At 43.4% G+C, this 17,860-nt stretch overlaps 1 protein-coding gene across 20 annotated transcripts in view; it reads left to right on the top strand.

Moving 5' to 3' along the window:
- SP100 (SP100 nuclear antigen) overlaps positions 1 to 16,745 on the top strand; it is a 127,699-nt gene extending 110,954 nt beyond the window's left edge. For 17 of the 20 annotated variants that reach the window (XM_070773644.1, XM_070773699.1, XM_070773693.1 and 14 more), the window contains 6 exons: positions 1,632 to 1,670; positions 8,203 to 8,318; positions 13,804 to 13,924; positions 14,194 to 14,265; positions 14,778 to 14,921; positions 16,452 to 16,745. In XM_070773644.1, coding sequence (XP_070629745.1) covers positions 1,632 to 1,670; positions 8,203 to 8,318; positions 13,804 to 13,924; positions 14,194 to 14,265; positions 14,778 to 14,921; positions 16,452 to 16,553 — 594 coding nt within the window. In that variant the 3' untranslated portion in view covers positions 16,554 to 16,745. Of the gene's footprint in view, positions 1 to 1,631; positions 1,671 to 2,166; positions 2,686 to 8,202; positions 8,319 to 13,803; positions 13,925 to 14,193; positions 14,266 to 14,777; positions 14,922 to 16,451 lie in introns of those variants that run through there. The other 3 variants (XR_011562107.1, XM_070773679.1, XM_070773741.1) reach the window with 3 other exon arrangements.
- The last annotated feature ends 1,115 nt before the right edge of the window (positions 16,746 to 17,860 follow it).

Raw genomic sequence — 17,860 nt, forward strand, 5'->3', positions numbered from 1 at the left:
ACAGGCCAGATCTCTGTCACAGATGAACTCGTGCCTCCTGGCTCTGTACCACATGCCCCAGATGGTCCTTCCTTGTGCCACTCTAATGATGAGAAGATAGTTATTGAATACGTCTAAAGCCACTGCAAAGTGTGGCCCCCAGCCCCTAACCAGGAAGACAACTACTCATTTATAAGCACAGGTCGGCACAGCTCAAGGGTAGGAGAATGAGATTCACTGGCAGGAAGAGACACGGTAGCTCAGGGGAGGGAAGGTTGTTTCTGTCTTTGAAGTTGAGGCCAGTTTCACGGAACAGTTTGCACTGAGCTAGGTCTTAAAAGAAGACTAGTTCCAACAAGCATAAAGGTAGGACTGAGAAACTCTGCATAGAAAGGATGGTATGACTCGTCGAGAAGTTGTGGGTGATAAGTCTTCCTACATGAACAGGGCTGATTGTAGAGGCCTTGAGGCCCAAGACAAAAGAGTGAGCCCTTCATTTAATCATGGGGCAATCGTGGGAGGTTTGGGTTTGGGACTGACTAAGTTGAAAGAGTGTTGTAAGAGGTAAGAATCTGATCAGGGAATGCAAGATAGATTACAGAGTGGGGAACTTTAACCCATGGAGACGTCAAATGACCTCCATTACCTTCCCACCTGATCAACCCCACTCACCCTACAAGGCCCAGCTCAAACAGCACACTCCGCTGGAATCCTTGGAAATTCCCTGAGCTTGCTTCCTATTGCAGCTGTAACAATTCCCCACAAACTTAGTGCCTTAAGACAACGTATATCTATTATCACACAGTTATGCTGATCAGAAGCATGAAATCCATTTCACAGGACTCAAGTCAAGGTTCAGCAGGCCTGATTCTTCCTGGAGCCTTCCAGGGAGAATCTGTCCCTTGCTTTTTTCAGCTTTTGGGAGCAGCCTTCATTCCTTGGCTTGTGGCCCCTTCCTCACATCACTCCAGCTCTTGTTCTGTCATCACATCTCCTACTACTGACTCTGGTCCTCCTGTCCCCTCTAATAGGGACCAAAGTCCCTTTTACTGTATAAGTTAGCACATTCATGGGTCTGGGGACTGGGATGTGAACATCTTGGTGGGGGTGGGGGAGTGTGGGGAACAACGGACATTATTTAGCCTACTACACTTACCCGTCTCTGGATCCTGAAATATTCTGAGAGCACGGTTTAAACTTTATCATTCTTACTGATTCTGTGCCAGCTTTTCCCACTTGTCTCCCCAAAGAGAGTGTGTGTTCAAGGCCACTGATAAGGCCTGTCACTTGTCAATCACTCACTAGATATGTACCAATGGAGTAGCTATAGTACTCGAGGTATAAATACACAAGTTAGAGGGATACTGGGGGATGGAAAGGAAGTGACAGATGCAGAAGTGGTTGTAAAGGAAATTCTGGCAAGACTTTATAAGGAGAGCAAGACTGAGGATGCAGTTTTTAAAGCCGACTTTAAATCTGAGGCTGGGTAAAAGAGAGCAGCGTGTTACAGACTTGGAGAGGGAGATTATTTCCCATGAAGATCCCTCGAACTTGTGTTGAGAGTGGAACATGAATGAAAGGCAGTTGGAATTACTGAGCTCACAAAGCAGAAACAAGGACCCATCACAGCATGAATCTCATTTTTCTTTCAGAAAGGATTCCTACCAAACCCATCAAGAAAAAGGAAAAAGGTAACTATTATCTTCTGTCTCACCTACCATATTGTTGATTTTCCATCTCTCTGGCTTTATTTCATAGTTTCTAAATTAACCATTTATAATGAAGCTTGACATTATAGTATGGTGTTTTTGCTACTTCCAAACCTTTATGTATGTGAAACTGGAACGTCTTTGAGTTTTAAAATATTTGAGATAGAGGGTGGAGATAATCCTTAAAAATAGATAACGAGGCAGAACTGACCTTGTACATTTGTTTTAGAAAAATAAATGAGTAAGTCCCCTATATATGAATGTTAAAGTTGCAAGCTTTCAAAGATGCGAATATGCATTCGCATGGTCAGTCACATAAGTTAGTTCACGTGTCTGGCATGTGTTGTCATGTATGTGAATCCTCCACAGCTGATTCACAGTTGCTTCCAGACATCCTGGATTTGAAATAAAGATACTGTACTTTACTGTACAGTGCAGTATAGAGGAGAGTAGTACAGTATCTTTATTTCAAATCCAGGGTGTCTGGAAGCAACTGTAAAAGTGGCAGTGATGTAGCTGGTACGGCTAAGAAACTCCAGGAATTGGAGGCCCAGAGGAAGGATGAAGAGGGACAAGAGGAAGTAACTGCAGAACTGAAGAGATTCACGAGGCGGGAAATGGCAAGGGGATTTTATTTATCTGAAGAGGCAGCCTTGGTGTCTGAGGCACAGGACTCGGACATGGAACGGTACATGAAGGTTGTAGCAGCTGTTCAGAATGCGGTCGGGTGCTACCGTGTCATCACGATGAGAAAAAAGAGTCACTACCCAGACATCACTGGACCATTTTTTAAAGAGAGTAGACAGAATTGAATCCAGCAAAGAACTGGAACCGGTGTCATCAATGTCAGGCGTGAGTGAAACTGCAGCTTGCCCTCTGTCTCCTGTTGCTGACAATCCTTCAGCTCTACCGTCGTCCACCTCCTGTCCCTCCGCCAGCCAGTAACCCTTCTTGCCTGTTCACTCGATGCCAGCTGTTGTACTGTACTCCTGCACTTCTCAAGGTACTCTAACTGTACATTAAAAATGTTTACTTTACTCTTTGTGTTTGTTTGCTTTTTCTGTATTATTTGTGTGAAGTGTTACAAGTTTATTACAGTACAGTACCATAGAGTTGATTGTGTTAGCTGGGTACCTAGCCTAACTTTGTTGGACTAACCAACAAATTGGACTTTCAACATGCTCTCGGAGTGGAGCTCATTAGGAGACAGGCGAGTTTCTGTACTGTCTTTCTTAAAAAAGTTTTTATTGGAGTACAGTCGACTTAAATGTTGTATTAGTTTCAGGTATACAGCAAAGTGAGTCAGTTATATATATACATATATACACTGTTTTATTTTTTTAGATTCTTTTCCCATATAGGCCACTGCAGTGGGCATACTGTCTTAAAATTAGACATAAAAGATGGAGCTAGAGGTGGAAAAGCATGATTTGGGAAGGCACAGAAAAAGTGTGTTTAATGATGGTTGCTTTTGCAACATTGACTGTATTTTCATTGGCTTTTCTGGGTTCTGGCTTTAATGAAATAAGGATTGAGCAAAATAGAAACATCTCATTGTCACTCTAGCTGACCTAGTATAGACCTAATGTAAAAATCCCCTCTGGAATGAATATATAGCCATATGTCACCTGGTAAAGCAAAAACAAAACAAAACCTCTTCTTCACATGCACACAGCCACTCACACTGAGTCCTGCCTCAGGGGGTTTGTTTTCAAGGTAAATGTTATTTCTTTCATGGAGATGACACTTTAAAGAATAGAGTGATTGGGACGCAGGGGTGCCCTTTAGAAGAGGCTGCTAACTTGGAAAATCTTTTCCTTTGTGGAGAGGCCCTTCAACCCCATCAGAGAGGGGCTTTGCAGACCTTAGTGCCGCCTATGAAGGCAAATTCTGTTCTTCAAAGTAACATGTGACATTCATCATATAAGAAACGAATTGCCAGTCCAGGTTCAATGCAGGATACAGGATGCTTGGGGCTGGTGCACTGGGATGACCCAGAGGGATGGTACGGGGAGGGAGGTGGGAGGGGGGTTCAGGATGGGGAGCACGTGTACACCCGTGGTGGATTCATGTTGATGTATGGCAAAACCAATATAATATTGTAAAGTAATTAGCCTCCAATTAAAATAAATAAATTTAAATTTAAAAAACAAAGTAACGTGACATTCACGGACCAGCACTGTCTGTGTTGTGTGGATTCTGGGGAAGGCATCAGATAGTTGATGTCTTCCTCTCTAAGACAGTGTGTGAGAGAGAAGCTAAGAGGTGAAAAAAATGAAATAGAAAAGCTTCCATTTTCCTAACTTCCAGCAGAGGTAACCTTGGCCATCTCTGCCAAACCAGGAAGTCATGATCTTCACAAAGCTGGTTTCTGGGGATACCTGCTCCACTGACTATACGCTAAAGATTCAGTAACTAGGATCTGCATCCACTGGGTTTTCTGGAGAAAGAGATGCTATTTGCACTGTTCATTAAGACCAAGTGTTTCCACCTAGTCCTAGGGAGTGAATGCTAGGCTATGCACGCATGCTCAGTTGTGTCCGACTTTTTGCAACCCCATGGATGACAGCCCACCTGGCTCCCCTGCCCATGGGATTATCCCAGGCAAGAATACTGGGGTGGGTTGCTATTTCCTCCTCCAGGGGATCTTCCTGATCACAGGATCGAACCCATGTCTCCTTGGCTCCTGCATTGGCCAGCAGATTCTTTACCACTAAGCCACTGGGGAAGCCGTAGTCATAGGGGGTCAAGGATAATTCAGTCTGGGTTAATCAATTAGTTGATCTTCTCCCACCCTTCATCACGGATGCCCTCTCTTGGTTTCCTCTGGGCTTACAGCTCAGAGGGTGTCACCGCCTCAATTCTTGAAGGGTCTCTCTAGAGCATCTCTTCCTTCTCTAGCCCCTTGGCTTCTGCTGCTTGTGTCTTCTTAGCACCAAACGACATAAGAAAGCCTGACCCAGTAGCCTAAAAATAATGGTCAGCATCCATGAGGCTGAGAAGAAGGAAATGTGGTTACATGGCCCCAAGCCAGGACCTCTCAAACACAGGTAGGGATGTCCCCAAGGATGTCCTTAACAGGCCATTCCTCAAGCTCTCCTGTTGACAGGGAGCACATGGGCAAGACATGCCTTGCAGCCTTTCCAATGTGTGAATTTTGTGTCTCTTTTTCTTATATTGAAGTTATACATGCAAAGAATCTACCAGTCAACATGTGCTCCAATTCACCTCAGCTCATTGGGCTCAAGGATAATATTCTGACTGTTATGCTTTGGAAATATCAGGCCATTTTGCTTTGGCTCATAATACTATATTATAAGTAGAGGCTCTGCATTCTTGTAGCAACAGACCTCAAAGAAGCACTGAGAATGAGATGAAGTATTTAAAAATTCAGATTGGCAGGACTGGTAATGGGTTGAATGTCTGGGATGGGGTAAGGGAAGGAATCCATGTCCACTTCCAGTCTCCTGGGTTCTTAATGAGATGAGGGGGCACCAGAAGAGGAGCACATTCAAGACAGAAAGACAAGGACTGTGGTCTGGGGCACAGTGGGTTTTAGACATGATGAAAGACATGTAATTTTATGATTTAAAAAAAAGTAGCATTTGGATACTTGGGTACTCAAAAAAAGACCAGGAGACCAGAGACACAGGTCTTAAAGCCCAGGGATGAATGTGGTAGGTCATGGGAGTAGTTGTGATCATCTAGGAGAGGAATATGCAGATGACACCACCCTTATGGCAGAAAGTGAAGAGGAACTAAAAAGCCTCTTAATGAAAGTTAAAGAGGAGAGTGAAAAAGTTGACTTAAAGCTCAACATTCAGAAAACTAAGATCATGGCATCTGGTCCCATCACTTCATGGGAAATAGATGGGAAAACAGTGGAAACAGTGTCAGACTTTATTTTGGGGGGCTCCAAAATCACTGCAGATGGTGACTGCAGCCATGAAATTAAAAGATGCTTACTCCTTGGAAGGAAAGTTATGACCAACCTAGATAGCGTATTCAAAAGCGGAGACATTTCTTTGCCAACAAAGGTCCATCTAGTCAAGGCTATGGTTTTTCCAGTAGTCAATGTATGGATGTGAGAGTTGGACTGTGAAGAAAGCTGAGTGCCGAAGAATTGATGCTTTTGAACTGTGGTGTTGGAGAAGACTCTTCAGAGTCCCTTAGACTGCAAGGAGATCCAACCAGTCCATCCTAAAGGAGATCAGTCCTGGGTGTTCTTTGGAAGGAATGATGCTGAAGCTGAAACTCCAATACTTTGGCCACCTCATGCGAAGAGTTGACTCATTGGAAAAGACTCTGATGCTGGGAGGGATTGGGGGCAGGAGGAGAAGGGGATGACAGAGGATGAGATGGCTGGATGGCATCACCGACTCGATGGACGTGAGTTTGAGTAAACTCCGGGAGATGGTGATGGACAGGGAGGCCTGGTGTGCTGCGATTCATGGGGTCGCAAAGAGTCGGACACGACTGAGTGACTGAACTGAACCGAATTGAGGAGAGGAAAATGGGCAGGGGACAATAGGACAGAGCCCTGCAGAATTCCAACATTCCAGGTTTGGAAGCTGAAAAGAAAGAAGAAACATGTTAGAAAAATCAAAGAGAGTGGAGTGTCATAGAACAAATCATAAAGAGTGTTTCTAGAAGGAAGAGGTGAATGGCCCTCCCCACCACCTCCCCACTTCCTCAACACCCACCAGAGTCCCAGCTACCCATCACCAGGTGGGCCGGTCCCCAAATCTGTGATTGTTTTGTACCTAGACTGTCATGCAAGCACTGTCGTGTGAATTTCTTCTTCTAGCCCGTGGTGTAGAAAGGGTAGCTTCATCTAGATGAAGAGGTGCTATCCATTAGATGAATTGCTTCCCACCACTAGGGTGGCCCAGGAGAGGGACCAGGTGCCCATTCTCTGGGCATTTCTGCAGAACAGACACATGACCCTCATACATAGAAATCATAGTATATAGAGATTCACATGTTATTGCCACATAGATTATCACCGAAAATTAAAAGGAAGAAATTTAATTCTTCTTGCCCACCAATGGGCTCCTTCCTTGATCATTCTTATTTTGGTCTATAAATTCTATAGGTTTTTTTTTTTTTAAGATTTTTTTTTATGTGGACCACTTTTAAAGTCTTTATTGAGTTTGTTACAATATTGGTTCTGTTTTATGTTTTGGTTTTTTGACCGTGAGGCATATGGGATCTTAGTTCCTCAACCAGGGGTTGAACCTGCACCCCCTGCATTGGAAGGGGAAGTCTTAACCACTAGGATGCCAAGGAAGTCCTCATAAATTCTGTAGTTTTAACATGTGCTACTTGTTACTCCACAATACTTAGATGCAAACACTGTCAATTTTTTCTTTTAAAAAATAAATTTTATTTATTTTTAATTGAAGGGTAATTGCTTTACAATATTGTGTTAGTTTCTGCCATACATCAGCATGAGTCAGTCATAGGTCTATATATGTCAGCCATAGCTATACACATGTCCCCTCCCTCTTGACTCTCCCTCTCACCTCCCACTCCATCCCACCCCTTTAGTATGTCACTGAATGAAATAAAATCTGGCTAAAGGCCCCACATACTGAGCCTGGTGAAAAATCCCACACCAGTTGACTGTGGGCCCTTCCATCTTCCTTACACAGGCAAAGCATCAGGTCTTCCATGGGCTCAAAAAATTAGGGTAAGACCTTGGCCTTCAACTCCAGTGGTTGCCATTACCACAGTTCCCAGCCATTGAGAGATGGCACCTCCACACCTAGATGCCAAGCTAAGGATGGCTTTCCCTAGGCTTCAGAACCAGAGAGGTCTGTCTGCCCTGGCATACACCTGATTACCTGTGCCCATTGTCTTTCCAACCAGAGGCACTGTTGCAGGCTCAGGGGCTCTCCAGCACAAAATCCATAGCCCAGGAATGTCCTTCAATTCACAGAGAACTTAGAGCAAGGAAAGTGGGATGCAGTGATCTCTCAGATGTTTATCCTACCATGTAAAGTCTCAGTTGGGACTTTCCTGGCTTACGACACTGCTACCAGAGCGGGTGGTGCCGGTGCGGCCCCTGGTCAGAGAACTAAGATTCCCAACACGACCAAAAGACAAAAAAAAAAAAAAAAAATCTCAGTAAATCACTCTTCAATGAGTCAATGTAAATGATGCAGTGTAGACAACTAGATGAGACACTGTATTCCTGAGACAGATTTTGCCTTCAGAATAATAAATTTCTCAGATTATCTTTAATTTATCCTTTTATGTGGTTGTTGAAAGACTTTTCAGAATATCTGTCTCTATAAAGAAAACTTTGAAAGTTTAACACAGAGCCACTTCCTCCTGAACTTCACTGCAGACCAGACTGTCTTCTCCCTGAACTCTTGTAAACCATTTTGAGAATGGTTTCCAAGTAGCGCCTGGGTACGAGTAAAGGCTGTGTGTCTACAGTGCCAACCACAGGGTTGACTTTCCAGAGTCTTGCTGATCCCAATGATGTCTACATCATTTCCTCTTCTAGCCAGAAGACTCAAATAAATGCGAGGTGTGCAGTAGAGAGAAAGCGCTGTTATCCTGTGATACGTGTCCAAGGTTCTTTCATGGGAACTGCCACATTCCACCTAAACTTGCTACCAAGTGAGTGAGACCTGGCTCCCTCCTGCCCTTCCTTCTTATGTTTCTCCCATCATGCACACTCAGACTGCAAAGTTGTCTCTTGTTGTATGTGTCTTGATTCAGAAGCAGAGTCCTTATGTATCCGGATTCAGAAATAAGATACATAGCTGTTTAACAGTGCTAGTAGCAGTAGATTAACGAGAAGAAAACTCTTCAAGTGGTGATTAGGTATAATAGAGAAAGGAATTACCCTCGCTTCCCTCACTTGATTCCTGGACCCATGCATTTTGATGGGGTGATGACACCCTATATTAGCTGCTGGTTTAAAACATGTACCACTGCTGTGGAAACATCAATCTGAGGCTGAATTTTGCAATAAAGAACCGATGATCTGAGCCACAGTCAGCTCCAGCTCTTGCTTTTGCTGATGATATAATAGGAGCTTCTCCATCTTTGGCTGCAAAGAACATAATCTGATTTCAGTATTGACCATCTGGTGATGTCTGGGTGCAGTCATCTCCTGGGTTGTTGGAAAAGGGTGTTTGCTTTGACCAGCATGTTCTCTTGACAAAACTGTTAGGCTCTGCTGTTCTTCATTTTGTACTCCAAGACCAAACTTGCCTGTTATTCTGGGTATCTCTTGACTTTCTAATTTTGCATTCCAATCCAATATAATGAAAAGGACGCCCCTTTTTGTTGTTCATTCTAGATGTTGTAAGTCTTCATAGAACTAATCAGCTTCAGATTCTTTGGCATCAATGGTTGGGGCATAGACTTGGATTACTATGATATTGAATGGCTTGCTTTGGAAACAAACCAAGAACATTCTGTTGTTTTTGAGATTGAGCCAAATATTGTATTCTGTACCCTTTGATTGACTATGAGTCCTACTCCGTTCCTCCTAAGGGAATTTTGCTCACAGTGGTAGATATAATGGTCATCTGAATAAATTTGGGCTTAAATTGAAGAAAGAAGGGAAAACCACTAGACCATTCAGGTATGACCTAAATCAAACCCCTTACAAATACACAGTGGAGGTGACAAATTGATTCAAGGGATTAGATCCAGTATGCAGAGTGCCTACTATGGACAAAGAACTATGGACAAAGGTTTGTAACACTGTACAGGAAGCAGTGACCAAAATCATCCCAAAGAAAAAGAAATGCAAAAAGGCAAAATGGTTGTCTGAGGAGGCCTTACAAACAGCTGGGGAAAGAAGAGAAGTGAAAGGCAAAGGAGAAAGGGAAAGATATACCCAACTGAAAGCAGAGTTTCGGAGAATAGCAATGAGGGCTAAGAAGGTCTTCTTCAATGAACAATGCAAAGAAATAGGGGAAAACAATAGAATCAGAAAGACTAGAGATTTCTTCAAATAAATTGGAGATATTAAGGGAACATTTTATGCAAGGATGGGCACAATAAAGGACAGAAATGGTAAGAACCTAACAGAAGAGGAGAAATTAAAAAGAGGTGGCAGGAATACACAGAAGAACTATACAAAAAAGATCTTATGGACCAAATAACCGCCATGGTCTGGTCACTCACCTAGAGCCAAACATCCTAGAGTGTGAAGTCAAGTGAGCCTTAGGAAGCATTAATATGAACAAAGCTAGTGGAGGTGATGGAATTCCAGTTGAGCTATTTCAAATTCTAAAAGACAATGCTGTGAAACTGCTGCACTCAACATGGCCACAAATTTGGAAAATCCAGCAGTGGCCACAGGACTGGAAAATGTCAGTTTCCATTCCAGTACCAAAGAACATTCAAACTACTGTACAATTGTGCTCATTTCATATGCTAGCAAGGTAACGCTCAAAATACTTCAAGCTAGGCTTCAGCAGTACATGAATCAAGAACTTCCACATGTACAAGCTGGATTTAGAAAAGGCAGAGGAAAAAGAAATCAAGTTGCCAACATTCATTGGATCATGGGAAAAGCAAGAGAGTTCCAGGAAAAAGCATTTACTTCTGCTTTATTGATGACACGAAAGCCTTTGACTGTGTGGATCACCAAAAAAAAAACCTGGAAAATTCTCAAAGAGATGGGAATACTGGACCACCTTACCTGTCTCCTGAGAAACCTGTATGCGGGTCAAGAAGCAACAGTTGTAACCGGACATGGAAAAACTGACTGGTCTAAAATTGGGAAAGGATTCCTACCAGGTTGTATATTGTCACTCTTTGTATTTAACTTGTATGCAGAGTACATACGGAAAATGCTGGACTGGCTAAACCACAAGCTGGAATCAAGATTGCTAGGAGAAGTGTCAACAACCTCAGATATGCACATGATACCACTCTAATGGCAGAAATCGAAGAGAAACTAAAGAGCCTCCTGATGAGGGGGGAAGAAGAGAGTGGAAAAGGTGACTTAAAACCCAACATTCCTAAAACTAAGATCATGGCATCTGGTCCCAGTGGAAACAGTGACAGATTTTATTTTCTTGGGCTCCAAAATCACTGCAGATGGTGACTGCAGCCATGAAATTAAAAGATGCTTGCTCCTTGGAAGAAAAGCTATGACAAACCTATACATCATATTAAAAAGCAGAGACATCACTTTGCTGACAAAGGTCCATATAGTCAAAATTATGATTTTGCCTGTAATCATGCACGGATGTGAGAGTTGAACCATAAAGAAAACTGAGCATCAAAGAATTGATCCTTTTGAATTGTGGTGCTGGAGAAGATTCCTGAGAGTTCCTTGGACTGAAAGGAGATCAAACCAGTCAATCCTAAAGGAAATCAGTCCTGAATATTCATTGCAAGGACTGAGGCTGAAGCTGAGGCTCCAATACTTTGGCCACCTGATGCAAAGAGCCAATTCACTGGAAAAGACCCTGATGCTGGGAAAGACTGAAGGCAGGAGGAGAAAGGGATGACAGAGGATGAGATGGTTGGATGGCATCACCAACTCAATGGACATGAGTTTGAGACAACTCCGGGAGATAGTGATGGACATAGGAGCCTAGCATGCAACAGTCCATGGGGTCGCAAAGAGTTGGACTTGACTGAGCGACTGAACAACAACAAAATGGGAATATCACAAAGCTGACAAAGCTGGGACTGTTCTGAGCCTTCAGAAGATGATCATCGCAGTTTTATCAAGTCAGCTGATCTGGAATCTCAGGGTTCAGGATAAGATGCCTGACTTCTGTGGGTGTGAATCCACTGCTGCATTTCCTTTGTGATAAAGTGTATCTGTGGTCGGAGGTGATGACATGTGAGATAACACATAGAAGGCGAAGGCATTCTAGAAGTAGTAGAATTCCTGTGGCCAAGGAGGAGAATCTCTACCAGGATTATGTCCGTGCCTATGAGGACAGAGCACTTTCCCTCCAAAATGGGAGGAGTCTAATGTAGCTCATCTGCTCCCATGAAGCTTCCAGAGATTGTGCCACCTCAGGAATTCAGCAAAGAGAGGCAATGCCAAAGAATAGTCAAACTACTGCACATTTGCACTCATCTCACATGCTAGTAAAGTAATGCTCCAAATTCTCCAAGCCAGGCTTCAACAATACATGAACCGTGAACTTCCAGATGTACAAGTTGGTTTTAGAAAAGGCAGAGGAAGCAGAGATCAAATTTCCAACATCTGTTGGATCATTGAAAAAGCAAGAGACTTCCAGAAAAATGTCTATTTCTGTTGTATTGATTATGCCAAAGCCTTGACTGTATGGATCACAACAAACTGTGGAAAATTCTTCAAGAGATGGGAATACCAGACCACCTGACCTGCCTCTTGAGAAACCTGTATGCAGGTCAGGAAGCTACAGTTAAAACTGGACATGGAACAACAGACTGGTTCCAAATAGGAAAAGGAATACGTCAAAGCTGTACATTGTCACCCTGCTTATTTAATTTATATGCAGAGTACATCATGTGAAATGCCAGGCTGGATGAAGCACAAGCTGGAATCAAGATTGCCAGGAGAAATATCAATAGCCTCAGATATGCAGATGACACCACACTTATGGCAGAAAGTGAAGAGGAACTAAAGAGCCTCTTGATGAAAGTGAAAGAGAAGAGTGAAAACGTTGGCTTAAAGGTCAACATTCAGAAAACTAAGATCATGGCATCCAGTCCCATCACTTCATAGCAAATAGATGGGGAAACAGTGGCAGACTTTATTTTCTTGGGCTCCAAAATCACTGCAGACAGTGATTGCAGCCATGAAATTAAAAGATGCTTACTCCTTGGAAGGAAAGTTATGACCAACCTAAACAGCATATTCAAAAGCAGGGACATTACTTTGCCAACAAAGGTCCGAGTCAAGGCTATGGTTTTTCCAGTGGTCATGTATGGATGTGAGAGTTGGACTATAAAGAAAGCTGAGCACTGAAGAATTGATGCTTTTGAGCTGTGGTGTTGGAGAAGACTCTTGAGAGTCCCTTGGACTGCAAGAAGACCCAACCAGTCCATCCTAAAGGAAATCAGTCCTGAATTTTCATTGGAAGGACTGATGCTGAAGCTGAAACTCCAATACTTCGGCCACCTGATGTGAGGAACTGACTCATTGGAAAAGACCCTGATGCTGGGAAAGATTGAGGCGGAAGGAGAAGCTCACGACAAAGGATGAGATGGTTGGATGGCATCACCGACTCGATGGACATGAGTTGGTGATGGACACGGAGGCCTGGCTGTGCTGCAGTCAGTCCATGGGGTTGCAAAGAGTCAGACACAATGAGCGACTGAAGTGAACTGAACTGACAGGAATTCAGCATAAATGTCTGCAGCTGGGCATTCTGCAGAGGTAGAAGAATTCACTTTTCTGTGGAGCTCTGTATCGTCAGGCCACCCTTGCACCATGGGCACTGTAACGGCCCCCTTGAGCAACCTCCAGGGTGGCCCAGGAGAGATGCTAAATGACATCTCTAGGTTGGATCACTCTCTCTTCCTCTCAGATTATCAAGAGTGCCCCGGGACAGAGAACCTTGTAGAGGAAAGTAGAGAACAAATCTAGGGGCGCGTGAAAAACATGTGGCCTTCTCTTGGTAGATTTCCCTTCCAAGAAGTTTCCGCAGTGTAGATTCTAGACACAAAGATAGCAATGACTGAAAAAAATGCCTATGGTTTATGCTCTGAGCTTATTCAGCAAAGCTGAGAAGAAGGGCTGATTTAATGATTTTTACTGTGAGTTGATGGATCATCAAGGCCCAAGACTCCAGTGCTTAACATACCAATTTCCAGTTCTTTACTTCTGAAAGGCAGAGTTCATGACCAAACTCACAGTAGCTCAGACAGGAACCCTAAGTTTTGAGGAGAATGAGAGTCCTGACCCACTGTGGTACTGCACTTAGACCATCAGTCTTCTACCACTGCTGATGGGAGAGCTGTTTTTGGCAGTTAAGCCCAAATGGGGCTTCAGCACAGAAGGATGTCAGAGAGAAGTTGTGTCCAAGTGGAAACTACCAATTACTCCTGAACAGAGGACTTTAGCAGCTATGGAGACAATGGTTGAGTCATAGAGAACCTGGCTTTGTTGACCTTATATTTGACTTCTCAGGAACCCATGGAGTTGCATCTTCTGCCAGATAAAGGATCTTAAAAAATGTTGCCCAGAAAGCCAGCCAATTTATCAGGAATCTGAGATCCTGCAGAAGCGGATGCTGCCTAGAGAGCAGTTGGTGAGTTGAAATGTAAACCTAAGCCCCCTCCTTTCTGTTTACACAAGAGAAGGAGCACCATCTTGCAGGGAGCAGGAGGAGGAGTGCCCAAGGCAAACTGCTGTGTCTTGATGTGTTCTGATCACATTACCTGACACCAAAATCCATAAGCCACAGAAAATTCCCATTCTGTGTTTGTTTGGGAGGTCTGCAGGTTTGGGGGTTGTGCATTGATCTGATCATTCTTTCCAAACTGCTCATCACTTAAAAACCTTGTCTATCTTTGGCAGAAATGTGAATTTCTCCTCTTGAAGGTCTATTGCTCTCCAAAAAGCTCCTTTTTTGTCTCAGAACCACATTATGTAAGTAACAGCAAGAAAAACTGCAAACTGGTATTTGTCAAATTTGTGATATGAATCAATGGGCACACATCGCCAATCTCTTTGCCTTGTTGATGGATGTCTTAGTCAGCTCAGTCAGCCCTTAGAAGCTTAGGCTGTTATAACAAACTACCATAGATTGGGTGGCTGGAGGCTGAAAGGTCAAGATCAGGGTGTCAGCATGGTCAGGCCATAGTGAGGGCTTGCTTTCAGGTTGCAGCCAGCCACTTCTCATCTTGTCCTCCTCATATGGTGGAAAGGGAGAGAGAAGTCCCTGGGATCCCTTGTGTAAAGGCACTAATCCTATTTGGAGGGCCCCATCCTCACAATTACCTAATTATCTCCCAGTGGTCCCACCTCCTAAGACCATCCTAAGTAGAGGGTGAGGATTTCAGCATATGAATTTGGGGATACAAGCACTCGGTCCTTAGCAGTGGGAATCGATAGAAGGGAAACTTGGAACCATGCCTACCATTTGGCACTTTTGTCAACAGACTAGAGACGCCTCTCAGGACCTTGAGGAGCCCATGTGGTTAAACAAAATCAAGGACAAGCTGATGATGACCTTGTACTACCAAGTGTGGGAGTTTGTGCGGGACATGCGTCTCATTTTCCAGAACCACAACATGGTTTACAGGGTAAGTGGCTCTTCCTGCTTCTATTCTTCTTCAGTTAAGTCATTTTGCCTTTCAACTTCTTGTATCAAGTAAATGTTACAATTTCCCTCAAGCTCACCCAAGTAAAAAGTCTGGCAGTATTCTACAAGCCCTGTGGGCAATGGTAGGGAACATAATAACAGATCAGAAGGGATCACTGGAAGCATGACCCTTGGACCTCAGAGTTGACTTCTTCTCCATAGCTCCTTCTTCAGTTTGCCCATAAAGAACACTGGTGCTCTGCTCAATCATGTCTGACTCTTTGTGACCCCATGGACTGCAGTCTGCCAGGCTCCTCTGTCCATGGGATTTTCCAGGCAAGAATACTGGAGTGGGTTGCCATTTCCTACTCCAGGGCATCTTCCCGACCCAGGAATCAAACCCAAGACTCCTGTGTCTCCTGCATCAGCAGACGGATTCTTTACCAAGGTGCCACCTGGGAAGCCCAAGCAAAAGTTGACTGCAGACCCAGTACCTTCCACAGGAAATGGAAGTACTTTTTTTTTTTTTAATTGGACCTGGCAGTACTGTGTGCGCCTCAGAAGTCCCTGTCATCCTCATAGTCCCTTCTATCCTCACTCATCCCAGACTTGGAGACCATCCTGGGGAGTCTCGATGCTGAGGCATCCTAGGACCATGAGCAGTTTGCTGCTGTGCACTTGCCCTCTGGCATCTGGGCCCTCAGAAATGTGTGTATAGGGGCCTCCCCCCAACACCTGGGCATCTCCCTATTTCCAGCATTTCTGGATGGAAAACAGAACTCTCATGGCCTTGGTGCTCATACAGAAGTGGGGTCAGGTCTCTCATCAGCAAGAAGCAAATATTTTTTGATGTTTTTTTACACGGACCATTTTTAAAGTTTTTATTGAATTTCTTACAATATTGTTTCTGTTTTGTGTATTGATTTTTTGGCCTCAAGGCATCTAGGATCTTAGTTCCCCTACCAGGGATCAAACCCACACACCCTTCATTGGAAAGCAAAGTCTTAACCACTGGACCATCAGGAATGTCCCTAGAAGCACGTTTTAAAGGCAACTTGTGCCTCTCTCCTCTAAAGGAAGATAGCAGATCACTTTTCTCAAATTTAAAAATCTTGGATCTTTTTATATTCACATTTCCTACTGCTGTATCTAAAAGTTAATAGGAATTATCTCAAGGGGTGGGAATGAATAATAAAGGAAGACACCATAAACTGACCTTAGACCTTTCTGTACTTTCATACTGTCACGTGGAATATGGGCTATGTTCAAAATCAAATAGCTAGAATTTTTTTAATTAATCAACAAATTTCTGATGAAGAATTAGATTGCAATACAGTGCCGTTTTTGTTCCTACATCTTCCAGATAAAGAGAAACAATCCAGCTATCAGGGAACATAAACTACTCTCAGCGGGATCAATTCTTACTTGACATTTGGGAGTCTAAAATAAAGCTCTGGATTAACCGAAACATCAGGTGTCTAAGCTCATTAGCCGTCTATGACTATTATTATTTCTGTCTTTGCTTTTTCAGGACAGTAAGTTCATCGGTCTGGGACTTCAACTAGAGACCCAATTTGAGAATGATTTCAAAGACATTTTTGGCATCCAGGAAATAAGTACAAACAGCACTTAGTTTGAGCCGTTCTTTTATAATGGAGCCCAATTCTAGTCGTCCCTCCAGAGCCTCCAGCAGCTACACAAGACTGTACCTGTGGCCTCACTGACCATCTGCCTGTTTCCGTGCAAATAACACATTTCTTTTTCAAACTTGTTGTTGTTGACATTCCTGCTCATTTATTTTTCTAAATAAAATTAAAAATTTTCAGATTCTCTTACTGGGTAATAAGGGGTGAAATTCACAAAGGGAAATGTCAAGTCTTTCTATAAAGGATCATATTTTGTGCTTCCATTCACTTAAATCTTTATTAGGTTCTTAAGTAAACTTTTCTCTTCTTTTCTCCTCCCCACACAGGACTTGTTGGTATTGTTTAGTCATTGTGTCCGACTCTTTTGCAGCCCCATAGACTATAGCCCACCAGGCTCCTTCTGTCCATGGAATTTCCCAGCAAGAATACTGGAATGGGTTGCCATTTCCTCCTCCAAGGTTCTTCCTGACCCAGAGATCGGATCTGCATCTTGGGCATTGGCAGGCAGATTCTTTACCAGTGAGCCACCAGGAAAGACCACACAGGACCTAGTCATTTCTTATTTTCAGTTCAGTTCAGTTCAGTTGCTCAGTCGTGTCCAACTCTTCACGACCCCGTGGACTGCAGCACACCAGGCCTCCCTGTCCATCGCCAACTCCCAGAGTTTACTCAAACTCGTGTCCATTGAGTCGGTGGTGATGCCATCCAACCATCTCATCCTCTGCCATCCCCTTCTCCTGCCTTCAATTTTTCCCATAATAAGGGTCTTTTCCAATGAGTCAGTTCTTCACAGCAGGTGGCCAAAGTATTGGAGTTTCAGCTTCAACATCAGTCCTTCCAATGAATATTCAGGACTGATTTCCTTTAGGATGGACTGGTTGGATCTCCTTGCAATCCAAGGGACTCTCAAGAGTCTTCTCCAACACTACAGCTCAAAAGCATCAATTCTTCAGCATTCAGCTTTCTTTATAGTCCAACTCTCACATCCATACATGACTACTGGAAAAACCATAGCCTTGACTAGATGGACCTTTATTGGTAAAATAATGTCTCCGCTTTTTAATATGCTGTCTAGGTTGGTCATAACTTTTCTTCCAAGGAGCAAGTGTCTTTTAATTTCATGGCTGCAGTCACCATCTGCAGTGATTTTGGAACCCCCCAAAATAAAATCTGTCACTGTTTCCACTATTTCCCCATCTATTTGCCATGAAGTTATGGGACTGGATGCCATGATCTTAGTTTTCTGAATGTTGAGTTTTAGGCAACTTTTCCCTCTTCTCTTTCACTTTCATCA

Source organism: Bos indicus, chromosome 2 (genome assembly GCF_029378745.1).
Source record: "Bos indicus isolate NIAB-ARS_2022 breed Sahiwal x Tharparkar chromosome 2, NIAB-ARS_B.indTharparkar_mat_pri_1.0, whole genome shotgun sequence".
NCBI lineage: Eukaryota > Metazoa > Chordata > Mammalia > Artiodactyla > Bovidae > Bos > Bos indicus.